Raw genomic sequence first — 27,085 nt, forward strand, 5'->3', positions numbered from 1 at the left:
AAAGGAATAAAGTGCTGGCACTTTCTGAGGAGTGATCCTGCGTTGTCAATACTGCAGAGAGCTCATCACTCACTTGAAAAATAGTGTGAATGATTTATGAGGTCCATCAGACAAGTAAAATAACGCCTTTAAATCAAACCAGCCCTGCCTCTGTAATATTCCATTCAGGTTAACTTTCTTGGTGTTGAGCTACGAAAGGAAAACAATTATAGTCTTTTAACTGATGGCTTAAAACTCAGCTTGAGGGGAAGATAGTCCTTTTATATTTAAAAAAACTACAGGAGAAGGTATTCTCCCAATTAATTCTTCCTAATTAATGAGCGGGTAATGAAAGCTCACATTTCAAATCAAGCATTCCAACACATTCCTGGCATTAATTATAGAGCAAATTAGGCATTCACACACTCTGTTAAAAGGCAGTTTTCTGGCCCCCCGAGTTCAATAGTGACACCTCTCTCGCTCCATCCGACCACCCCCTCCAATCTCCACCCCTCTCTCCCCCCGCATCCCCACCTCTCTCCCCCGCCCCCCCCCAACCACACCTCTCTCTCACTCCCCCTCCAACCCCACCCTCTCTCTCTCTCTCCCCCTCCAACCCACCCTCCCTCTCTCTCTCCCCCTCCAACCCCACCCTCCCTCTCTCTCTCCCCCTCCAACCCCACCCTCCCTCTCTCTCTCCCTCCAACCCCACCCTCTCTCTCTCTCTCTCTCCCTCCAACCCCACCCTCTCTCTCTCTCTCCCCCTCCAACCCCACCCTCTCTCTCTCCCCCTCCAACCCCACCCTCTCTCTCTCCCCCTCCAACCCCACCCTCTCTCTCTCTCTCCCCCTCCAACCCCACCCCTCTCTCTCTCTCTCCCCCTCCAACCCCACCCTCTCCCTCTCCCCTCCAACCCCACCCTCTCTCTCTCCCCCCTCCAACCCCACCCTCTCTCTCTCTCCCCCTCCAACCCCACCCTCTCTCTCTCTCTCCCCCTCCAACCCCACCCTCTCTCTCTCTCCCCCTCCAACCCCACCCTCTCTCTCTCCCCCCTCCAACCCCACCCTCTCTCTCTCCCCCTCCAACCCCACCCTCTCTCTTCCCCCTCCAACCCCACCCTCTCTCTCCCCCCTCCAACCCCACCCTCTCTCTCCCCCCCCAACCCCACCCCTCTCTCTCCCCCTCCAACCCCACCCTCTCTCTCCCCCTCCAACCCCACCCTCTCTCTCCCCCCCCTCTCTCTCTCCCCCCCTCCAACCCCACCCTCTCTCTCTTCCCTCTCTCTCTCCCCCTCCAACCCCACCCTCTCTCTCTTCCCCCCCCTCCAACCCCACCCTCTCTCTCTTCCCCCCCCCTCCAACCCCACCCTCTCTCTTCCCCCCCCTCCAACCCCACCCTCTCTCTTCCCCCCCCCTCCAACCCCACCCTCTCTCTCTCCCCCCTCCATCCCCACCCTCTCTCTCTCCCCCCTCCATCCCCACCCTCTCTCTCTCCCCCCTCCCAACCCCACCCTCTCTCTCCCCCTCCAACCCCACCCTCTCTCTCCCCCTCCAACCCCACCCTCTCTCTCCCCCTCCAACCCCACCCTCTCTCTCCCCCTCCAACCCCACCCTCTCTCTCCCCCTCCAACCCCACCCTCTCTCTCCCCCTCCAACCCCACCCTCTCTCTCCCCCTCCAACCCCACCCTCTCTCTCCCCCTCCAACCCCACCCTCCCATACCCCCCTCTCTCTACCCCCCCATCCCCTCCCTCTCGACATTCCCCGATTCCCCCCACCCCCTGATCCCCCCTCTCTACCCCCTCCCCGACCGCACCCCCTCTCTACCACCCCGAACCCCTCCTCCCACCCCACCCCAACTACACCCCCCACCCCCGCCCCTCTCTGCCCCCCAATTCCCCCCACACTCCCCCCTGACCCCCCTCTCTACCCCCTGTACCCCCCGATCTCTCTCTCCGCCCACCTCTCTCTCTCCCCCGATCCTCCCATCTCTCTCTCTCTCTCTCTCTCTCTTCCCCCCCAATCCTCCCATCTCTCTCTCTCTCTCTCTCTCCCGATCCCCCAACTCTCTCTCTCCCCCGATCCCCCAACTCTCTCTCTCTCTCTCTCTCTCCCCCGATCCTCCCATCTCTCTCTCTCTCTCTCTCTCTCTCTCCCGATCCTCCCCTCTCTCTCCCCCCCCCCATCCCCCTCGATCCTCCCTCTCCACACCCCCCCGCCCCGATCCCCAGCATCAGCTTTGTCTGTTTATAAACAACGTTAATTGCTTTATCTGCAACAGATATGTCAACATGTAAAGAATAAATATAACTGCATAAATTGCTGCCATGCTTACAAACAGCTTGGCTCAGTGCCAATTGAGACATTGGGCCAAATAGCCAGCGACTGGTATGCAGAAGAGTACATATACCAACCCAGCTGCCCTTACAACAGGCAGCATAGACCAGGTGAAAATGCATCACAACATAAAAGAATAGTTCGGAGGGCCTGCTTTTGTGGCTGCGCTGCCATATAGATGCTCCCCAACTTCAGCCCGACGAGAGTTGCTGGAGCTGCACAGATTCATCAGCTATTCTACATTATTGACAACAAAAAGCATTTGTACAGGTAAACAGCAAAATAGTGCACATTCTGAAAATCAAACAAAAACACAACAAGGCCCCACAAACAGCAATGTGATAATGACCAGATAATCTGTTGTAGTGATGTTGGTTGAGGGATAAATATTTGCCAGGACACCGGGGATAACTCACCTGCTCTTCTTCAAAATAGTTCCAAGGGGTCTTTTACGACCTCCTGAGGGGACAGACGGGGCTTCGGTTCAATGACTCATCCAAAAGACGGCACCAATACCTGTACCGCTGCAGGCCATCATCACCACGGGTGACGAACACGAAAGTGAGGAGGACGCCGAAAAAAAAGCCTGACTTATCATCTATGGTACCTGCCGCCACATCGTCCTCGACAGATGAAGAAGCAGGGGCCAAGCAGCAGGCCACTCCAAGGCGTCCAGTGCCCATGCCGACCCCGCGGAGGTTGAGTCGGCGAGATAGGCACGTGCTGCGATGGGTAGATGTAAACGAGGACATGGTCTCACTGTCAAGGGCGAGCGTCGACATAGGTCGAGCGCTCCTCCAGGCGCTGGGTGGGTTGACCGGCAACATTGCCACACTGTCTGCGCGAATAACGGAGGACACGGGGCAGATAGTTGTGGCAATGGGGGCGAACGACCGACTCTGTCAATGCCTTGCGGCATGTGATGGGGTGCAGTGCCATTTCCTGAACCTGAGGTGCCGTACCACCAACCACCACCACAGATGCGAGACAGGAGGAAGAACTTCCTTCTGACTCAGAAGACGTTTCTTCGCAAACATCTTCTCCAGCCACTGAGGTCATTCTGCCGACGTCACCCCACCCCACACCCCGCACAGCAGCAGCCCTTGAGGTGCTCTGCTGCAAGACGTCTTGGTCCCATTATTCAGGGAGTACATGGGAAACTGGGGGGGTGGGGGTCAAGGTACAGGAGGGAAGCATGGCTGCAGATTGAGGGGGGGGGGGGGGCTGTATATTACGGCTATTAAAATTTTTTTTTTTGAACGATGGGATGGTGGGGGGTGTTATATTGTTCCGTTAAAAATGTTGTTCACTGTTGGGGGGGGGGGTGTTATATTTGTTAAAAAAAAATTAAATTAAGTGTTAAATTATTAAACATTTTTATTTAAGTTTACAATTGTTGTAAAGTGTCTTCTAATAACACAAGGTAAAATATCAATACAATCATTGGAAACAATGGCCATGGCCAGGCAAGGATGAAATGTAACACAACTGTAACTTCACACAAAGCGTTCATTTATGAGCTGCTGATGCAAGAGTTTTGCAGTTGCGTAACTACCACGGGGCTTTTTCAGAGGTGTGGGGGGCGGGGGCATGGGTTCATCGCCAGGCTGATTGTCCTCCCCAAGGTCCTCGTTGTCCTCCTCTTCCGCCTCCCCTCTCTCCTGAAGTGGACCGACGGTCCCACTTGGCAATTGTTGTCCTCTCCTGATAGCTTGGTTATGCAACATGCAGCACACCACAATGAACTCAGCAACCTGCTCAGGGGGGGTATTGTAGGTTGCCTCCTGAGTTGTCAAGGCATCTGAAGCGCTGCTTCAGAACTCCAACTGTCTTTTCGACAACATTGCGTGTGGCTATATGGCTTTCGTTACAGCGCTTTTCGGCTTCCGTCTCGGGATTTCGCAGGCGGGGGTCCTTGAGCCTGCTGGCAAGGCCATATCCTTTATCCTCCAGCATCCAACTGTGACCTTGCGACAGACTGTTAAACAGGTCAGAGACAGTGCTCTCACGCAAGATGTGCCCATCATGGATGCTGTCTGGAAAATTTGCATTTACTGCCATGATTATTTGCTTGTGGTCGACAGCGAGCTGCACATTCAGGGAGTGGAATCCCTTTCAGTTCCGAAACACCTCTGCATCCTGTAAAGGTGCTCGCAGGGCGATGTGTGTACAGTCTATTGGTCCCTGCAGCTTGGGGAAGTTTGTTATTCTCGAGAAACCCAAAGCCCTCCCAGTCTGTGCCTCCCTGGTCATAGTGAAGTTTATAAAGTCCATCCTGCGAGCGTAAAGGGCTTCAGTCACCCGTCGAATGCAGAAATGTGTGGCGTGCTGAGAGATACCACAAATGTCACCAGCTGAGGCCTGAAAGTAGCCCGATGTATAGAAGGAAAATGCCGCAGTCACCTTAACCTCAACGGGCAGTGTGGTCCTGATGGTGCTGGTAGGCTGCAAATCTCCCTTAAATTGCTGGCATATCTCACTGATTACCTCCTTCGGATTCGCAGCCTTCTAACACACATGTTATCGGACAAGTCCAGGTATGATCGCTTATCCCTGTAAATGCGTTGGGTGTAATGTCTGTGAGCAGTCTGCCAGCTTTCGGATTGAAGAGCATTATATGCCCAATAAACCTTCTCCCATCTCTATTCTGCAGCATGTGATTAGTCATCAATACTGGTTGAAAAATTACAGGCCACATCACTATAAATGCCCTTAATTTGTCCTCAACAAATACAAATGCGATTCGATGGTTGGCAATAGTCATAAACGTCCTTAAAATCACTCACAAACTGCTTCTCCCAACAAGCACTTGAAGCAGCCTTTTATTAACGAAGCTCCGAGTTACAAAATGGCGTCTGTAGTGCCGAGTTAAGGTCAGGTGATTGCTGCTTTTCTTCAGCGTCTTTTTGGGCGAGCGATCATTTGGGCGAATTGCCGAAAGTAGCGCTCGGCTATCATCTGGGCGATAATCGGGCGCTAGTTTCCATTATAAACCAGTATTCTCGGCCTTGCACGAGGATGATGTCATATTTTTAAAAAATATGCCGGGTGAAGCAGTTCATTCCTGTATGGTGAAAGTTGCGCCGGCGATAAACGGGCGCTAGTTTCCATTTTTCATCAAAAATGGGTGATTGCCTGAATCTCAGCGCTTATATGGGCGATGATGAGCCGAAAGTCTAACCCATAGGGCTCGAAGCAGCAAGGCGCATGGGTCTAGGGAAATAATTCCAAAGAATAGGGCTGAGACTGGCTTCTTAAAGAAATATACTCTTGCTTCCCCCCCGATAGCTCAGTCATTAAATATACTGCTGAACTAAGCTACACACACCAGGAAGGTTCAATCACCAGATTGGCCCAAGTTAGCGGGTTACAGCTGGGTTGATTGCAAGAGAGCTTTAATGGGGCTCAGTGTCAATGTTCTCTTTAAATTGTCTTTGTTGTGCAAGGCCAGTTTATTTCAATGCGCGGTCCCTTTAAATTTCTGCGCATGCGCTGTATTTCCAATGGCAAAGCTCACGCGCACAGCTTAGAGGAAAATCAGCCAAGGTTTCCAATTTTGATTGCTCTCCATCAGCTCCTCCTGGAAATTGCATGCGAGGAGATTGTCAAGCGGCCTGGACACCCCCGTGGTCAGACATTCACAATCCAGGCTCATATGTGGACAATGTCCTGCTGAAATCAGGTACCAGTGGGGTGGCATCTGTGGAGCCAGTCGCAGTTTTCCATCCCCCTTATTGGCCCTGTAACCTCTCCCAGAAGATTACAGGGCTGCGGGAGTTAGGAAGTATCCAGTCGCAATCGACGGTCCCCCGAAGGCACGGGGCCGTGTACGAATCAGGCCGCTCACAAGCTGTTGCCACTGGAAAAGACACCGCGCATGCGCTGCCGTTGAACGGGGCCGCGCACGGAAAAAATAAAGAGAGGGAGCATCGGTCACGATGCTCTCAACATGAGTGTGGGGCAGGTTCGACAGACCAGCTGCGCCTTCGTTGCCTGTCATTTTGATATGTCCATGTACCAGCATGAAACAATACCTTCAGGAAAGGCAAGGAAGAAAATTGGAAGGTGGTAGGATGTGTACCAACCAGCATCCTTCTCATCCGATTTATGTAATGTGTGCTATTCGTGGCAACATTACATGAAAGAGCCAATTTAAAAAAATATATATTTAAAAAAAAATAGATGTAGTAAATGTCCTGGCCAATATTTATCCCTCAACCAACATCACTTAAGCAGATCATCCGGTCATTATCGCATTGCTGTTTTGTGGGAGCTTGCTGTGCGCAAATTGGATGCCGCGTTTCCTACATTACAACAGTGATTACGCTTCAAAAAGCACTTCATTGGCCGTAAAGCGCTTTGGGACGCCCGGTGGTCGTGAAAGGCACTATATAAATTTAATTCTTTAATTTATTTTTGATCTTACAACTGTTAAATTAGGAAGAAAATATTTAGCTGGAAAATACAGTTATGCCATGCACAGCTAATGTGCAATTGCTTTTTAAGACTACATTTACTGTTCTTGGCATCGCTCCTCAAGGGACAACTGTGCTGATCACAGGCACAGTGGCAGAGCAGTGAAAATGCTACTCAATTCACACTCTCCTGAAACCACAGGGGCAGAGCCAGCAGCTCAGCTCCTGTGTTATTTATTCCGATTCCCATTGTATCTCCCACCTTTCAGCAGCGTGCTGGCAATAATATCTGATGGCATCCTCGTGTCCTTTCACTACCCAAGGGCTGGCTTCTATTTGCAGTCTTCTTTTAAAATATATAGGAATAAAAAAGGCACAAAACTCAATCCAAAAGATGCTGGTAAATCATCAAATAATGTGGCTGCTCTGCTTGGAAACACCTGGGGTTAGGAGCAAAATGGCCAATGGTTCACGTGTGTGTGTTTGTGTGCGTGCTGGTATAACTGTCCCAACTGCAACCATTTGTTTCTTTTCCAATTGAAACTTATCCAATTTGAAAAAAAAAATAATATGAAATATCACTTAGAATTGGATGTTAATGGAATCAAGGGATATGTGGATAGTGCAGGAAAATGGAGTTGAGGTAGAAGATCAGACATGATATTGAATGGTGGAGCAGGCTCGAGGGGCCGAATGACCTACTCCTGCTCCTAATTCTTATGTTCTAACTCGGCCAACACCGGGATCTGCAGCTGTGCAGCCACATTGCCACTTATACTGGTAACTGATTAGAAATGTTCACCACACAAGGTCCCCCCCCCGGGCATACTAGAATGTCAGATTCTACTCCAGTTAAACATGCTACTTCCCTTCAATTAAATCCTTCCATCGCCCCCCCCCCCCGGCCCCACCACCTCTCCAAAACATACACACGGGCCTTCCTTCCGCCTACAAGCTTGTTCGGCCATACAGCTTCTCAAATAGTGAGCCAGTGACCAGTTTGTCGCCCTCTGCCAATGTCAAGCTGGAGTTGGCCGCTAAGGGGTATGTGACGATTGCAACAACCAGTACAGCCATAAAGGTTTACAATTCCCCCGCACCTCAGCGCCATCACAACATCTCAATGCCTCTCGAATATTTCGAGAGTTATTGCCTCCAGTCTAGCAGGGCCTAGCGGGAGACTCAGCAGCAAACAGGGAAAAACACAAAAAGTGACATCAAAATCAGCAGAGAGTTAGGAGTGGCAGACCCAAGAAATCAGAGCCAAGTGTTTAATTTATCATTTATCTTAAGTATTAAGAGGATAATATCCTTTAGGTAAACAGACTAAATAGATACAAGAGGATAAAACAAACTAAGTGGAGGAAACCAACATTAAAGCGATCAGCCATAACCTTATCAAAGGGCCAAATGGCCTATTCCTGCTCCTATTTCTCAAGGTCACATGAAATAAGCATATGCCATACATAAATGATAAATAAGAGTAATTACTAATTAATTTGAAATCAAACTAATCCATCAGTTAATTAATACTAGTCTTTAAGTGATTCCTGTGAAGCGCCGTGGGATGTTTTACTACGTTACAGGCACTATATAAATACAAGTTGTTGTTGTTGTTGTTGATGATTCTTTTAGTGAAAGAAAGAGCGAAAGAGAGATCGATCTAGGCAATAGTGATCACAATATAATAAGAATTAAAGTAATGATTGAGAAAGACATGTCAGGCATAGACTAAAGAAATAAATTGGAAAAAAGCTAGTTTTGAGGGCGAGAGGGAACTAGGGAAGGTAAACTGGAAAGACAATTGACAAAGAGACAGAAGAGCAGTGGGAAATATTTAAAATGATCAAGAGTTGAGGAGAAATATATTACGCTAAAAACACAAACTAGCCAATGATACACCATGGATGAATGAAGAAATAAGGGCAAAATTAAGATTAAATAAAAATGAACACACTAACTACAGTTACAATAAAAGGAAATACGAAGTTAGGAAAGAAGTTTAAAAAAAAATACAATTTGGAAGGCAAAGAGGAACCACAAAATTAAATCATCAAGGAATATAAAAAGAAATACATAAATAATAAAAGAAAAATCATGATAGGCAGAGGTCCACGAAGGAATGCATAAGATAAACTATTGGGTAACGACAGCAAAATAGTAGAAATATTGAATCATTACTTTGCCTCTGGGCATGACACTCGAAGAGGAAGTTAAAAATCATATATTGACATTTAAGATAGAAAGTGGGGCGGGGGGCGCGGAGATTATTGATAAACTAATCACACTTGGAGAGGATAAAACCCCAGGCCCGGTTAGATTACATCTGCGCATATTAAAAGAAGTTAGAAGAGATAGCAGAAGCACTATTACATAAATATTCAGCAGATACACAAATCACATAGAAACATAGAAAATAGGTGCAGGAGTAGGCCATTCGGCCCTTCTAGCCTGCACCGCCATTCAAAGAGTTCATGGCTGAACATGCAACTTCAGTACCCCATTCCTGCTTTCTCGCCATACCCCTTGATCCCCAGAGTAGTAAGGACTTCATCTAACTCCTTTTTGAATATATTTAGTGAATTGGCCTCAACAACTTTCTGTGGTAGAGAATTCCACAGGTTCACCACTCTCTGGGTGAAGAAGTTTCTCTTCATCTCGGTCCTAAATGGCTTACCCCTTATCCTTAGACTGTGTCCCCTGGTTCTGGACTTCCCCAACATTGGGAACATTCTTCCTGCATCTAACCTGTCTAAACCCATCAGAATTTTAAACGTTTCTATGAGGTCCCCTCTCATTCTTCTGAACTCCAGTGAATACAAGCCCAGTTGATCCAGTCTTTCTTGATAGGTCAGTCCCGCCATCCCGGGAATCAGTCTGGTGAACCTTCGCTGCACTCCCTCAATAGCAAGAATGCCCTTCCTCAAGTTAGGAGACCAAAACTGTACACAATACTCCAGGTGTGGTCTCACCAAGGCCCTGTACAACTGTAGTAACACTTCCCTGCCCCTGTACTCAAATCCCCTCGCTATGAAGGCCAACATGCCATTTGCTTTCTTAACCGCCTGCTGTACCTGCATGCCAACCTTCAATGACTGATGTACCATGACACCCAGGTCTCGTTGCACCTCCCCTTTTCCTAATCTGTCACCATTCAGATAATATTCTGTCTCTGTTTTTACCACCAAAGTGGATAACCTCACATTTATCCACATTATACTTCATCTGCCATGCATTTGCCCACTCACCTAACCTATCCAAGTCGCTCTGCAGCCTCATAGCATCCTCCTCGCAGCTCACACTGCCACCCAACTTAGTGTCATCCGCAAATTTGGAGATACTACATTTAATCCCCTCGTTTAAATCATTAATGTACAGTGCAAACAGCTGGGGCCCCAGCACAGAACCTTGCGGTACCCCACCAGTCACTGCCTGCCATTCTGAAAAGTCCCCATTTACTCCTACTCTTTGCTTCCTGTCTGACATCCAGTTCTCAATCCATGTCAGCACACGACCCCCAATCCCATGCGCTTTAACTTTGCACATTAATCTCGTGTGTGGGACCTTGTCGAAAGCCTTCTGAAAGTCCAAATATACCACATCAACTGGTTCTCCCTCGTCCACTCTACTGGAAACATTCTCAAAAAATTCCAGAAGATTTGTCAAGCATGATTTCCCTTTCACAAATCCATGCTGACTTGGACCTATCATGCCACCTCTTTCCAAATGCACTGCTATGACATCCTTAATAATTGATTCCATCATTTTATCCACTGCCGATGTCAGACTGACCGGTCTATAATTCCCTGTTTTCTCTCTCCCTCCTTTTTTAAAAAGTGGGGTTACATTGACTACCCTCCACTCGATAGGAACTGATCCAGAGTCAATGGAATGTTGGAAAATGACTGTCAATGCATCCGCTATTTCCAAGGCCACCTCCTTAAGTACTCTGAGATGCAGTCCATCAGGCCCTGGGGATTTATCAGCCTTCAATCCCATCAATTTCCCCAACACAATTTCCCGACTAATAAGGATTTCCCCAAGTTCCTCTTCCTTACTAGACCCTCTGACCCCTTTTATATCCGGAAGGTTGTTTGTGTCCTCCTTAGTGAATACCGAACCAAAGTACTTGTTCAATTGGTCCGCCATTTCTTTGTTCCCCGTTATGACTTCCCCTGATTCTGACTGCAGGGGACCTACGTTTGTCTTTACTAACCTTTTTCTCTTTACATATCTATAGAAACTTTTGCAATCCGTCTTAATGTTCCCTGCAAGCTTCTTCTCGTACTCCATTTTCCCTGCCCTAATCAAACCCTTTGTCCTCCTCTGCTGAGTTCTAAATTTCTCCCAGTTCCCGGGTTCGCTGCTATTTCTGGCCAATTTGTATGCCACTTCCTTGGCTTTAATACTATCCCTGATTTCCCTTGATAGCCACGGTTGAGCCACCTTCCCTTTTTAATTTTTACGCCAGACAGGGATGTACAATTGTTGTAGTTCATCCATGCGGTCTCTAAGTGTCTGCCATTGCCCATCCACAGTCAACCCCTTCAGTATCATTCGCCAATCTATCCTAGCCAATTCACGCCCCATACCTTCAAAGTTAGCCTTCTTTAAGTTCTGGACCATGGTCTCTGAATTAACTGTTTCATTCTCCAGCCTAATGCAGAATTCCACCATATTATGGTCACTCTTCCCCAAGGGGCCTCGCACAACGAGATTGCTAATTAATCCTCTCTCATTACACAACACCCAGTCTAAGATGGCCTCCCCCCCGAGTTGGTTCCTCGACATATTGGTCTAGAAAACCATCCCTTATGCACTCCAGGAAATCCTCCTCCACCGTATTGCTTCCAGTTTGGTTAGCCCAATCTATGTGTATATTAAAGTCACCCATTATAACTGCTGCATCTTTATTGCATGCACCCCTAATTTCCTGTTTGATGCCCTCCCCAACATCACTACTACTGTTTGGAGGTCTGTACACAACTCCCACTAACGTTTTTTGCCCTTTGGTGTTCTGCAGCTCTACCCATATAGATTCCACATCATCCAAGCTAATGTCCTTCCTAACTACTGCATTAATCTCCTCCTTAACCAACAATGCTACCCCACCTCCTTTTCCTTTTATTCTATCCTTCCTGAATGTTGAATACCCCTGGATGTTTAGTTCCCAGCCCTGATCATCCTGGAGCCACGTCTCTGTAATCCCAATCACATCATATTTGTTAACATCTATTTGCACAGTTAATTCATCCACCTTATTACGGATACTTCTTGCATTAAGACACAAAGCCTTCAGGCTTGTTTTTTTAACACCCTTTGTCCTTTTAGAATTTTGCTGTACAGGGCCCTTTTTGTTCTTTGCCTTGGGTTTCTCTGCCCTCCACTTTTCCTCATCTCCTTTCTGTCTTTTGCTTTTGTCTCCTTTTTGTTTCCCTCTGTCTCCCTGCATTGGTTCCCATCCCCCTGCCATATTAGTTTAACTCCTCCCCAACAGCACTAGCAAATACTCGCCCTAGGACATTGGTTCTGGTCCTGCCCAGGTGCAGACCGTCCGGTTTGTACTGGTTCCACCTCCCCCAGAACCGGTTCCAATGCCCCAGGAATTTGAATCCCTCCCTGCTGCACCACTGCTCAAGCCACGTATTCATCTGCGCTATCCTGTGATTCCTACTCTGACTAGCACGTGGCACTGGTAGCAATCCCGAGATTACTACTTTTGAGGTCCTACTTTTTAAATTTAGCTCCTAGCTCCTTAAATTCGTTTCGTAGGACCTCATCCCTTTTTTTACCTATGTCGTTGGTACCAATGTGCATCACGACAACTGGCTGTTCTCCCTCCCTTTTTAGAATGTCCTGCACCCGCTCAGAGACATCCTTGACCCTTGCACCAGGGAGGCAACATACCATCCTGGAGTCTCGGTTGCGGCCGCAGAAACGCCTATCTATTCCCCTTACAATTGAATCCCCTAACACTATCGCTCTCCCACTCTTTTTCCTGCCCTCCTGTGCAACAGAGCCAGCCACGGTGCCATGAACTTGGCTGCTGCTGCCCTCCCCCCCAACAGTACCCAAAGCAGTGTATCTGTTTTGCAGGGGGATGACCCACAGGGGACCCCTGCACTACCTTCCTTGCAATGCTCTTCCTGCTGATCTTCCATTCCCTATCTGGCTTTGGACCCTTTCCCTGCAGTACGACCAACTCGCTACACGTGCTACTCACGTCATTCTCAGCATCTTGGATGCTCCAGAGTGAATCCACCCTCAGCTCCAACTCCGCAACGCGGTCCGTCAGGAGCTGGAGGCGGATACACTTCCCACAGACGTAGTCGTCAGGAACACTGGTGTCGTCCCGGAGTTCCCACATGGTACAGGAGGAGCATAACACGTGACCGAGCTGTCCTGCCATGACTTGACCCTTAGTTAGATAAGCAACAACAATGCTAAAGTTTACTCACTGTTATAGAAGAGAAAAAAGAAAAACTACTCACCAATCACCAGCCAATCACTTACCCCCTTGGCTGTGAAGTCACCTTTCTGTTTCTTTCTACTTCTTTTTATATATATATATATATATATATATCTATCCATATTAAAATTCAGCAGATACACGAATCACTAAAAGTAGCGATGATGGTTAATAAGGTTAATAAAAATGGATGTGTTTATTTGTACTAATTGAATTGCTGCCGTTTCTCTGATTGGCTCTTCATTATCACATGACCTATTGCTGATTGGTCCCCTTGGAGGATAAGCCTCACCCTGAAGTTCCTCTGGAATGTGTAAATGGAACCGCCCAGCCTAACTTTGCACATTGTAACATGATCCATTTGGGCTTCAGAAGTCAGAAAGGACAAATCCCTCCCCCAGCCGAAATCCTTGCTTACCCCAGCCCAAGTGCATCCCTCTCCAAGCCAAAGTCCCTTACCCCAGCGCAAGTGCATTACACCCTTACCCATGCCATAGATGGGGCATTGTGTGCAGATTGTTAACAGGTTTATTGGGAATGAAGTGAAGAGTGTCAGTGTCGTGACTTCTGGATTTCATCCACTCTAACGATGTTGCTGACGCACCGAGCTTTCCGGTGTGGGTGTAAAGAGGGTTGGAAGAATGTGATTTGTCTTCCGAGTGTCCCTCCCCCCCCCCCTGCCGCCGCAACAAACAGGCTCTCTCTCCCTCCCCAAAATCAGGCTCTCACCCCACCCCTCTCCCAACCCCTCCGCAAAAAAACTAGGCATCCCCCACCCCCCTCCCTCTTTCTCCCCGTCGCTCCCCCCCCCCCCTAGAGGGATAGAATTAAAAAGCAGAGAAGTGATGCTAATCGTGTATAGAAGCTTGGTTAGCCCACACTTGTACTGTGCGTAGTTCTAGTCTCTATATTATAAAAACAGATAGAGGCACTGAAGGTGGTGCAAAAATAATTCTCACGGTTGGATACCAGAACTCAGAGGATAGACTTATCACGAAAGGTGGAACAGGCTGGGGCTTTTTTCTCTTGAAAAGAGAAGGCTGACCTGATAGAGGTCTTTTAAGTTTATGAAAGGGTTTGATAGGGTAGATGTAGAGAAAATTTTTTCACTTGAGGGGGGGGGGGGCAGGGGCGGGGAGTCTGAAACTAGAGGCCATAACTATAAGGCAGTCACGAATAAATCCAATCGGGAATTCAGGAGAAACGTCTTTATCCAGAGAGCGGTAAGAATGTGGAACTCGCTACCACAAGGAATAGTTGAGGTGACTAGCATAGATGCTTTTAAGGGGAAGCTAGATAAACACGAGGGAGAAAGGAATAGAAGAATATGCCGATTGGGCTGGATGAAGAGGGTTAAGAGGTGGTTCGTGTGAAGCATAAACATCAGAGACCAGTTGGGCCGAATGGTCTGTTTCTATGCTGTAGGTGTTATGCACCTACACCAGCCAAAGGAGCGTTCCAGGTATTGATGTGAAGAAGTGCTTTCTGACATCAGTCTGGAACCTGCCTCTCATTTTGTGTCAGTGTCTTGCAGTCGTGATTTAATTTGAAATAGTATTCTGGATCAACTGTTTCTATTCCACTCAGTATCCTGTATCAAAGAATTATGATTGCTTTTCCTTTTCCTGCCAAAGATCAGAAAACTGTAGCATTTTCCCCCCTCCCTGGATACCTTGCTGGGATATCGTTCTACAGGCAGCAGACAACCCCTGGTAGCTTGCTCAAGAGGTCATTATTTGAGCCTGGACAGTATATGTCAGTGGATTATTCAAGTGCAGCAGGCATGATTGCAGCACCGAATCCTGTCTTAACCCAGTGCCCACATGCACACGATCAGCAGGAGCAATTGCATAGCAAATTGGGAAAGGTAATCCTGAACAATAGTCATGTCCCTAACTCAGGGGCAGAGAGCAATGAAGCGACCATCCCTGCAGAGATCAGCTAACTCAGACGGCACAGGCTGGGGATTGAGCATCATTGTTTTATGACTCCGCTACGTATTTCCTTAACCAGATAGGTTATCATGAAAGTCTATAACATTTAAGCAAAAGATATTATCCATTCACTTTCATGGAAGCCTGCTTATTAGATGTAAATTGCTCCGACACTTGGACATATAGCTGAACAATGTGAATGTAGCAGCAGATTAATAGCTTCCATCATTACCTTTGCAAATCCTTATCTAACATATATTCACGACAGTCTACTTACTGTAAATGTCAAGAATTCTTCAAACTTTAACACAATTACAGAGGAAGATATTCCACAATATATTAAGCTTCTGAACGATAGCACTCCCATCGGATTCACTGATTCCACTCTCCCAGCGGATAGCAACGCTTGAAGGGGGCAGGGAATGGAGATTAGGCTGCAAGGCCCATTCCTCATCCCGCATTCCCTCAGAGTGCAGGAGCCCAGAATTTACCCGTGAATTCGCTGAGTGAAAAATTGGGGAACGTCAGGCACATGGATTGCACTTTTTAAGGCCACACATTAGTGCCCAAATGGTTCAGTGGGCAAATGCACCACTTGGCAAGGCACTGAGCCATTTCAAACCAGGAATGCATGCTGCTTTGATGCCCGGACTGCAAACCCAGTGGCTGACATGAGGGGCAATACAATTAACCACAGTTGGACCATGGGGTAATATTTTTTTTTTTTTAAAATGGAGCAGCCAGGGTTCCTGCTCCCTACTCTCTGACCATGTGTGCGAGTACAGGATTAGGCCGCTCACCGCAGCTTACTAACCTGCCGGCGATCACACGTTAAGAATGGCCACTTGCGTGAGCTACCAAAAGGAATCCTACTCTGGCACAAGTCAGTACCTCAGGAGTGGGAAGATAATGGGGTGGGGGGAATGACTATATCTTGTCTGGTTTACCAACAGCAGAAGATGGACATCTGCCAATGGAATCGGTTTCCGATTACAATGTTTCCACTAATCCTTTGGATGTGCGTGCAGCATCTTCACAGCGCAAGAACCGTACATTAATTATGCGCAAAGGTTTGTGTTCTTATGCGACAGCCCATGTGTGAGAAGGCTGCTGATTTAAATTAAAAACATGCAAAGAATCGCACATGTAGCAATTAGTCACTGGGAATCCGACTCTGCTCGGTGACAGCCATGGATAATTTTTGCGCAACTGATAGTATGATTAATTTGACCAAAGGATACCAGTTTAAAAAATACTTGCTTTGTAATGAGATATTGAGCTACATGCTTGTATACAAACGCAGAAAATCGAAAGTGAAGCAATTGCATATCCTTACCTGACTGGATGATGAGTTTAGCACATTCATTACAGGGGAACAAGGCCACATACATTGTGCATCCCTTAACATCAGCAGAGTTCTTGTTCAGAATCGCATTTAATTCTGCGTGACAAACTGGGGGAGAAAATAAAAAGGCATGAGAGAATTAAAAAGAAGATCCATAAGCAAAGCAGCTAGCACTCCAATTAATCCTCATCTTAAAGAACAGGGCTTGCTGTCACAGCTGGAATTAAATAACCAGTTCCCTATGTTCTTGTTAAAGATGAAGGGGCTCAGAAAATACTATAAATTGCAAGAGATGGCAACCTAAAAAAAAAAATCACTCCCCTTTTCATTAGAAGAAGACTGCTTTTTGGCAAGCAGAAGATTTGCTCTATCGTTTACATGTGATGGCAGCCACTGGGAAACATTAGGACAATCGGTGATATAATGCTTTAACATCTCAGCCCAGTGGCTCAGTGGGTAGCACCCTCGCCTCGGAGTCAGAAAGTTGAAGAGTTCAAATCCCACTCCAGAGACTTTGAGCGCAAAAATCTCGGCTGACACTCCAGTGCAGTGCTGAGGGAGTGCTGCACTGTCGGAGGTGCCATCTTTTGGATTAGACATTAAACCGAGGTGCCGTCTGGTTGCTCAGGTGGACGGAAAAGATCCCACAACACTATTGTGAAGAAGAGCAGTGAAGTTATCCCCGGTGTCCTGGCCAATACTTATCCCTCAACCAACATAACAAAAATAGATTATCTGGTCATTACCACATTTCTGTTTGTGGGAGCTTGCTGTGCGCAAACTGGTAGCCGCGTTTCCCACATTTCAACAGTGGCTACACTCCAAAAGTACTTAATTGACTGTAAAGTGCTTGGAGACATCCAGTGATCATGAAAGGCGCTATATAAATGCAAGTCTTTGTTTTTCTTTGAATCGAAGGTTTCTTTCCCTCGAGTCTCTCCCAGCCACCCTTAAGACTTCAGAAGAGGTGGGCAGATGACCAAAGTCTAAGTGGTGGGTAAGAGCAGCCAAGGCCCTCTCTTCTACAGCAAAAGGCCAGCCCTCAGTGCTTGTTCAGCTGGGCTGAGATCAGAAACTCTGTTCACCCAAGGAACCTAGGTCGAGTCACTCCAAAGTGCTGCACGTTCACACTTTGACTGAAAAGCCTTTGTGTGTCCTTGGTAAGCTCGTTCAGTACGACACCGGAGTGTCGGCTTGGATTACCATGCACAAGTCTCTGAAGTGGGACTTGAACTCACTACTCATGAGGCAAAAGTGCTTCCACCGAGTCACGGCTAGCTGGGATGACTGGGAACACTGACGTTTACAGCTCTGTTCAACACATCAGTTACCTTCTGCCGTACATGGTGCAAGCTCTATTATGCAGCAGGAGTCAGGAACACCAAAGACAACGAGTCCGAGAGAGGGTTTCCATGTTGTGCTGCAGTCTGAACACTAAAACACAAGACTTAGCTCAGACGACAGCACTCTTTCTTCCCACTCCCCATTACTTTTCCAGGGAAGCAGTAACATTATGCGTGCCACCTGGATACATAAATCCCGCCCCCCCCCCCCCCCCCCCAATTCAAACATTGCGATTGGCTGCCATTTTAACTAACAATATAGTGGCCATTTTGTTTTTAACATATTGTATGTTGAAGCCTTCAATGCGCAGTATTACAAAAAGTCACCGCGCTGCAGGTCAACACTGCCGACAGCACTAATTTCAAAAGAACTGGCCAGGTGTCAGCTTCTTCGAGAAAGGGTCAGGATCGAGTGGCAGTGGAAGGGGGCCTATCCTGTCTGGCTTTCCCCTCCTCCCTGACCTCACGAGTTTACCCAGCTTCCCACAGACATGCCAACAGTTGCCCTGTAGGGGAAGTCTGAGTGTCAGCTCCGACAGATTCAGAAAGTCTTTGTCAGTAGTTCAGTGCTGCAACCACTGAAACCTCCTGAGGATTGTGGCTGTGAAGGCAGCGGCATCAACAACAAAAATATACACACAAATACACCCCACCCACCTCCGAATATGTGAAGGCGCCGACTCTTTTTTGTAAAAGCAACTACTAATGGCATTTTAAGACAGCCAAGAAAATGTAGATATCATTTTTCAACGTCTTGCAACATTTATACCAAGCCATTAACATTAATGCGGCTTTATCTCTTCACGGGGAAAAAAAATCCCAAGTGATTTCCAACAGGGATGGTAGCTCCATCTATCTCTGCAGTTTTAGTCTACCAGAGCGGCTGTGTGAAGCTGCTAAATCTCATTGCATGGTGTGCCAGTGTTAAAAGAAAGCAATAGAACTTTACAACTACATGTGCTCGGCAAGCAGCTGGAAGAGATTGGTGGGGGGGGGGGGGGGGGGGGGATGAAAACCATGGAACAACTGGAATTCCAAACATTTTATTTAAATGAGGCGTTAAGTAAGCGCTTAAAATCAAAACCACATTCTGGATTTTCTCCAACTGCCTCATCCGCAAATTTACAATTTAAAATTATAACTGGGGACAAGGGGGAAAATGTAGCTGCCGTTCATGTCAGGAGCTGAGCTGGGGTGGGATCCTAGAGGAGACGTTGCAATGCCCAGCCAGGTACTTTCAGCTTCCACAGTTCGACATGGGTCTAGTTGCCCTGCTCTCTCGCTAACAGGGGGAAGGGGGGAATGGAAAATAAAGTTACTTGTCTTAATCATTTGTAGATTATATATACAAACAGCAGCACTATGGTTGTCGATGGGTTATGGAACAAGGTCTCATCCGAGTGGATCTAAACACAATTTTGCCACACCCAAGGACATTGGCCCAGAATGAGTTGGTGTGCGGCATGCCCCATTAGTTAGGTAGTTGTCAACGCTTTAGCTTGAAAATATTTTGCCCCGCAAGTTGCTGGAATTATGAGCAGGCAACGGCGCGCCAAGGTCAATGGGCATCTCGGACCTTGGCCAATGACAGGACCAATAGCAATTGATTATCATCTTAACCAATGATATTTAAGGATTCAGAAAGAACAAGGGCGAAGGAAAGAGAGTCAAATATAAAAGAGAAGGAAAGAAAGATTAGATTGAGAGAGAGAAAAAATAAGCCAAAAAGGAAAAGTTAAAAAAAAAGATAAACTATTACATTTTTTTAAAATCTCTAAGGATAATTTACTACCTGTTGGATTGAAACTCCAGAGTTTCAATTGTTCCCTTTCAGGGCTGAAGAGATTGAGAAGCATTGCAGCATTGTAACTCGCATCATTAAAAAGGTACGTACACGGTTAAGTAGCAGTCCTAACTTTCTACGGCTCGTTTAATTGGCAATTTATGCACAAATGCAGCAATTCCCCGAGACTCATGAAAAGATTTGCGGTCAAGCTCCAGTTTTTGCATGGCACAATTCGTCCAGCAATTTGTGGTGAGGAAGAGATGCCCCTCGAGTTGCGGATCACTACAAATTGCTGGACAATAAACACATTGATAATGGTGAACACTGGCCGTTGTTTTGCCAGCAATTTCTGGCCCATTGTTATTAGCCAACTTTCAATGGAGCAGGTAGAGGGGAATTTGTCCTGCACCAATCATTTTACTGAGTTAAGACATTTAACAAGTAAACTGAGAATTTACTCTTGGATTGACATCACAAAAACAGATTATCTGGTCATTATCACATTGCTGCTCTGTCGAAAGGTCATCGACCTGAAACGTTAACTCTGTTCCTGTCTCCGCAGATGCTGCCCAACTTGCTGTGTATTTCCAGCATTTTCAGGTTTTTCCCCCCAGATTCCCAGCATCTGCAGTATTTTGCTTTAGTATCACATTGCTGTTTGTGGGAGTTTGTGTGCGAATTCGCTGCCGTGTTTCCTGCATTACGGCAGTGACTACATGTCAAAATTACTTGATTGGTTGTAAAGTGCTTTGGAACGGCCTGAGGTCCTGAAGGCGCTATACAAATGCAACTCTCTTTTTCTTGATTGTAAAGCTCCCAACAGTACAAGGACTTTGGCCTAGAAAATGATCTCCTTTGCGTCTCCCGCTATTGCCTCCGGGGGGGGGGGGCGCGCTACCGACGTACCGACTGGGCGCGGCGAAAGAAACAATTTCCACTAAATTCCCCGTGAGGTGGCGGTAACCCCTAGCGCCACGATCGCCTGATCGTGACGTCATCGTCCTGTGCATCGCTCCGGGCCCGAACTTCGGTTCCGCATCCTGCAGCGTCACTGGGCGACAACACCGACAGCAGCAGCAGGTGTTGTTCAGGAGGCCGGCAGCTTTTGGGGGGCGGGGGGTGGGAGGAGACGCAACTTAAAGGGGTTGTTCGTGCGGGAAAGAAACATTTTATGCTAATGCATAATGGCTATTTTCCAGAATGTTCTTTGTCCGCAATCGATCTGCCCGGCACTCTGCTAGATCAGGCTGGATCGTGGCTGCCGTCGGTGGTGAGGTACCTCGTTGCAATGCAGAGCCTGCAGCGATGGCCCTTCCTTCCCTCCCTCGGATCGCGGCAGCACTGCACAGGACATTAGCGGTGATTTAGCGCTTCACTTCCTTCCTGGCGCGCAAACACTCAATCTAGAGAAAGCCGAGAATTATTAGCGCCTGGCGTTAATTTTTCCAGATTTCAAAAGTTAGCACCCCAAATAGGGTGCTCCTGAATTTCTCCCCTTCATGTTTTTGTTCTAAAAAAAAACCTCATCAGAAAGGACAGTTAGCCACACTTCGCAACTGCCCCCTCCTTAATCTGGATGACCTGCAGAGAAAAGTGTCAGTGATGGACAAGACTTCCAAAATGGCAACAACAAAAAAGTATCAGCTGATTTGCCATGTCTGCAGCGAAGCACGTTCCAGCCGCAGGCACTGACCTGAACTCCACCCTTCCAACACACTGTGGGATAAGAGATATGCAGTTCAAAAATCCAACTCGCCACAAAATCTGATGCGGCAGTGTCCTCTACTGGTGATAAGAATTAAGCAACGGGCAAGTGAGACAGAAGAAAGCAAAATCTGTGAAACGAGTCACGGTGCCAGAATGTTGAGCACAGCAACGATTAAAATCTTTCCAGATGCTGAAACATCACGAATTAATTTTGCCACAGAGAGGAAGTAAAGCTAAACCACCTCCTCAAATGTGTTGGAAAATATAAAGGACAAGCAGGAAAGACGCTGGTCTTTCACCTCTGGGACATGGGTTCGAATCCAGCCCAGATAGACGGGATCATAGTCTCCCTTGTCCGGTGGCTGTAAGGATCGCATGGGGACAGGAGTTTGGTGGTCTCAATTCCAAACTGTCCCCAATTTGGCACCAGTAATCACTCACTCAGGGGAGGCACACAAGAGGAAAATGTACGTGTCACACCCGTGGGGCATTCAATAACAACAAATTGCACTTATATAGTGCCTTTAATGTATCAAATTGTCTCAGGGTGCTTCATAAGAGCGATATCAATCAAAATTTGACACTGAGCCACAGAAGGAGATATCAGGACAGATGACCAAAGCTTGGCTAAAGAGGTAGGATTTAAGGAATATCTTAAAGGGTGAGCGAGAGAGAGAGAGACAGAGAGAGAGGTAGAGAGACTGAAATTCTTCAGAGGTTAGGACTGAGGAACATTCTCGTAATAATTTATTTAAATTTTTATTTCAATACAAGGGGCTGTTGGAAGTCTTCAAAGGATTCAAATAGTGCAGTAAAGTTGCAGCAAATGGTATAAAATAACCATTAGCATGTCCTGATTTAACGAGTCTTGTTTTTATTGGACTGAATCACTAAAGCAAATTAAAATGGCTTCATGTTTAATTTTATGAAAGGTCAGAGCTTAATGGGAAGCCAATTTTAATGGGCAACATGGCACGGTTATGTTGGATATTATTCATTTTGCAGCAAGTCTCCATGGTTTTTCCACCTTATTCCTGAGTAACTGCAACATCTGCAAGAATTATTTTGAAAGTGACTTCAGACAGAAAGTGTAAATAATTTAGTTGCTTGACTTTTCTTCACTCAAAGCCCTCTTTTTCGCTCCCATTTCTCGTGAACCACTCACCACCTACAAGCAATCTGATTCCGGCCCAGTGCTGACCCAGAGGTAAAGAGTTCAAATCCCAGGTAATATGGAATCAATTTTTTTTTTTAAGAAGACCTACATTTACATGTACTTGAAGGGAACTAATTTGGAGGGTTATAGGGAAAAATCTGGGCGGTGTGACTAAATTGGTCAGCTCTTTCAAAGAGCTGGCACAGTCACCACGGGCAGATTGGTCACGAAAGTAAAAGCCCATGGGATCCAAGGCAAAGTGGCAAGTTGGATCCAAAATTGGCTCAGAGGCAGAAAGCAAAGGGTAACGGTTGATGGGTGTTTTTGTGACTGGAAGGCTGTATCCAGTGGGATTCTGCAGGGCTCAGTGCTGGGTCCCTTGCTTTTTGTGGCACATATCAACGACTTGGACTTGAATGTTGGGGGTATGATTAAGAAGTTTGCAGATGACACTAAAATAGGCTGTGTGGTTGATAATGAAGAAGAAATCTGTGGCCTGCAAGAAGATATCAATGTATTGGTCAGGTGGGCAGAACAGTGGCAAATGGAATTCAATCTGGATAAGTGAGGTAATGCATTTGGGGAGGTCTAACAAGACAGGGGAATACACATTAAATGGTACAACACTGAAAAGTGTAGAGGAACAAAGAGACCTTGGAGTGTAGGTCCACAGATCTCTGAAGCAGCAGGTAGATAAAGTGGTCAAGAATATGAAATACTTGCCGTTATTAGTCGAAGCATGAAATACAAGAGCAAGGAGGTTATGCTTGAACTGTATAAAACACTGGTTAGGCCGCAGCTGGAGTACTGTGTGCAGTTCTGGTCACCACATCACAGGAAAGATGTGATTGCACTAGAAAGGATGCAGAGGAGATTTACAAGAATGTTGCCTGGACTGGAGAATTTTGGCTATCAGGAAAGATTGGAGATGCTGGGTCTTTTTTCTTTGGAACAGAGGAGACTGAGGGGAGACCTGATTGAGGTGTATAAAATTATTGGGGGGGGGGGGGGGGCTGGATAGAGTGGAAAGGACCTGTTTCCCTTGGCAGAGGGGTCAACAACTGGACGGCATAGATTTAAAGTAATTGGGGAGAGGTTTAGAGGAGATATGAGGGGAAATTGAAGGAATGGAATGTACTATCTGCAAGTTTGCAGATGACACTAAACTGGGTGGCAGTGTGAGCTGAGAGGAGGATGCTAAGAGGCTGCAGGGTGACTTGGACAGGTTAGGTGAGTGGGCAAATGCATGGCAGATGCAGTATAACGTGGATAAATGTGAGATTATCCACTTTGGGGCAAAAACAGGAAGACAGAATATTATCTGAATGTTGACAGATTAGGAAAGGGAGAGGTGCAATGAGACCTGGGTGGCATGGTACATCAGTCATTGAAGGGTGGCATATAGGTACAGCAGGCGGTGAAGGAGGCAAATGGCATGTTAGCCTTCATAGCTCGAGGATTTGAGTATAGGAGCAGGGAGGTCTTACTGCAGTTGTACAGAGCGTTGGTGAGGTCCCACCTGGAATATTGTGTTCAGTTTTGGTCTCCTAATCTGAGGAAGGACGTTCTTGCTATTGAGGGAGTGCAGCGAAGGTTCATCAGACTGATTTCCGGGATGGCAGGACTGACATATGAGGAGAGACTGGATCAACTGGGCTTGTATCCACTGGAGTTTAGAAGAATGAGAGGGGATCTCATGGAAACATTTAAAATTCTGATAGGACTGGACAGGTTAGATGCAGGAAGAATGTTCCCAATGTTGGGAGAGTCCAGAACCAGGAGTCATAGTCTAAGGATAAGGGATAAACCATTTAGGACTGAGATGAGGAGAAACTTCTTTACTCAGAGTTGTTAACCTGTGGAATTCCCTATCGCAGAGAGTTGTTGGAGTCAGTTCGTTAGATATATTCAAAAGGGAGTGAGATATGACCCTTACGGCCAACGGGATCAAGGGGTATGGAGACAAAGCAGGAAAGGGGTACTGAGATTGAATGATCAGCCATGATCTTATTGAATGGTCTGCTCCTGCACCTAATTTCTATGTTTCTAAATTTCTTCACACAGATGGTGGTGGGGATCTGGAACTCACTGCCTGAAAGGGTGGTAGAGGCAGAAAGCCTCACCACATTAAAAAAAATACTTGGATGTGCACTTAAAGTGCCGTAACGTACAGGGCTTCGGACCTAGAGCTGGAAAGTGGGATTAGGCTGGATAGCTCTTGGTCGGCAGACGCGGACACAATGGGCCGAAATGGCCTCCTTCCGTTCTGTAAATTTTGCAATGAATCTATGAATTGTCTCCTTCTGTACTGTAAGATTCTATGAGTCTAACACTGCGCCGATTCAGCAATGCGTGTTAGTAATAGAAATAATTCTAGTGGTTCTCATGTTTCTGGTCTTCAAATTTTTACTTTTATTTTATGTATGGTTATCCAAAGACATTTAATTATACTTTTAGTCAAGTCTTCAGTTTCCAAATTTGACACATTTTAGTTTTAGTCTTGGAAAAGATTGAAGTCAAATTCAGTTTTGCTTTCCATAATTTCCTTCTAGCCTATTCAGGATTTAAAAAAAAATGTGTTTCAAAAAAAAATGTTGGACCCTTGAGCAACACAACTACCTTCGGCCTACCATTGGAGGCCATGCTTTCAACTGCCTCGGCCCGAAGCTCTAGAATTTCCCTAAACCACTCCGCCTCTCTCTCCTCCTTTAAGATTCTCCTTAAAACCTACCTCTTTGATCAAGCTTTTGAGCACCTGTCCCAATGTCGCCGTTCCTTTTTAGCTCTGTCAGTTTTTGTTTGATAACTCTAGCCTTTGGATTATTTACTAGGTCAAAGGTGCTATGTAAACACAAGCTGTTGTTGTTAACTTTATATTTAGACAGAAAAATAGTCTTAAATGCACATACACTTGGCTATGTAGATTGGAAAGGCCCCCAGAGCTCACTCCTGATCATTGTCCAGGGACCAATGCCGTAAAATGAGCGTGTGAAGGCTAGCTAAGGACAGGATCAGGTTCAGACATGATGCTTCCCCCTGTTGTATAGGCCATCGGTAGTAGTTACTGTTTAGGCTACCCTACCGCCAGTGAAATATTAGGAAAGGGTGGTAGAGGCAGAAAGTCTCACCACATATTTATGAAAGGATATATTTGCTTTGGAGGCAGTTCAGAGAAGGCTCACGAGGTTGATTCCGGGGATGAGGGGGTTGAATTATGAGGAAAGGTTGAGTAGGTTGGGCCTCTACTCATTGGAATTCAGAAGAATGAGAGGTGATCTTATCGAATGTATAAGATTATGAGGGGGCTTGACAAGGTGGATGCAGAGAGGATGTTTCCACTGATGGGGGGAGACTAGAACTAGAGGGCATGATCTTAGAATAAGGGGACGCCCATTTAAAACAGAGATGAGGAGAAATTTCTTCTTTCAGAGGGTTGTAAATCGGTGGAATTCGCTGCCTCAGAGATCTGTGGAAGCTAGGTCATTGAATAAATTTAAGACAGAAATAGACAGTTTCTTAAACGATAAGGAGATAAGGGGTTATGGGGAGCGGGCGGGGAAGTGGAGCTGAGTCCATGATCAGATCAGCCATGATCTTATTGAAAGGCGGAGCAGGCTCGAGGGGCCGTATGGTCTACTCCTGCTCCTATTTCAATCAGATCATGGCTGATTATTGACCTCAACACTTTCCTGCCTCGATCCCCACATCCCTCAATTACCCTATCTATCTAAGCCTTGAATATACTCATCGACTCAGCATCCACAGCAAAGAATTCCAATATTCACAACCCTCCGAGTGAAGAAATTCCTCCTCATTTCAGTCTTAAATGACCGACCCCTTATCCTGAGACAGTGCCCCCCTAGTTCTAGATTCAAATTCCTGGGACATTGGAATCGGTTCTGGGAGAGGTGGGACCAGTACAAACTGGACGGTCTTCACCTGGGCAGGACCGGAACCAATGTCCGAGGGGGAGTGTTTGCTAGTGCTGTTTGGGAGGAGTTAAACTAATATGGCAGGTGGATGGGAACCTATGCAGGGAGACAGAGGGGAATAAAATGGAGACAGAAGCAAAAGATAGAAAGGAGAATAGTAAAAGTGGAGGGCAGAGAAACCCAAGGCAAAAAGCAAAAAGGGCCACTTTACAGCAGAATTCTAAAGGGTCAAAGTATGTTAAAAAGACAAGCCTGAAGGCTCTGTGCCTCAATTCGAGGAGTATTCGGAATAAGGTGGATGAATTAACTGCGCAGATAGCAGTTAACGGATACGATGTGAATGGCATCACGGAGACATGGCTCCAGGGTGACCAAGGCTGGGAATTCAACATCCAAGGGTATTCAGCATTTAGGAAGGATAGACAGAAAGAAAAAGGAGGCGGGGTTACATTGCTGATTAAAGAGGAAATTAATGCAATTGTAAGGAAAGACATTAGCTTGGAAGATGTGGAATCGGTAAGGGTGGAGCTACGGAATACCAAAGGGCAGATTGGGGGGGGGAGGGAGGAGATTGGGCGGGGGGGGGGGGGGGGAAGGAGATTGGAGGGGGGAAGGAGATTGGAGAGGGGGGAAGGAGATTGGGGGGGGGGGAAAGGAGATTGGGGGGGGGGAAAGGAGATTGGG

General features: G+C 46.7%; 1 protein-coding gene across 1 annotated transcript in view; it reads right to left on the reverse strand.

Moving 5' to 3' along the window:
- Window positions 1–27,085, reverse strand: part of LOC139278580 (deoxycytidylate deaminase-like) — a 68,984-nt gene that overhangs the window by 12,585 nt on the left and 29,314 nt on the right. Inside the window, exon 4 of the mRNA XM_070897550.1 lies at window positions 16,469–16,585. Within this exon, the coding sequence (XP_070753651.1) occupies window positions 16,469–16,585 (117 nt within the window). The remainder of the gene's footprint in view (window positions 1–16,468; window positions 16,586–27,085) is intronic.

The sequence above is a fragment of the Pristiophorus japonicus genome, chromosome 1 (genome assembly GCF_044704955.1).
Source record: "Pristiophorus japonicus isolate sPriJap1 chromosome 1, sPriJap1.hap1, whole genome shotgun sequence".
NCBI lineage: Eukaryota > Metazoa > Chordata > Chondrichthyes > Pristiophoridae > Pristiophorus > Pristiophorus japonicus.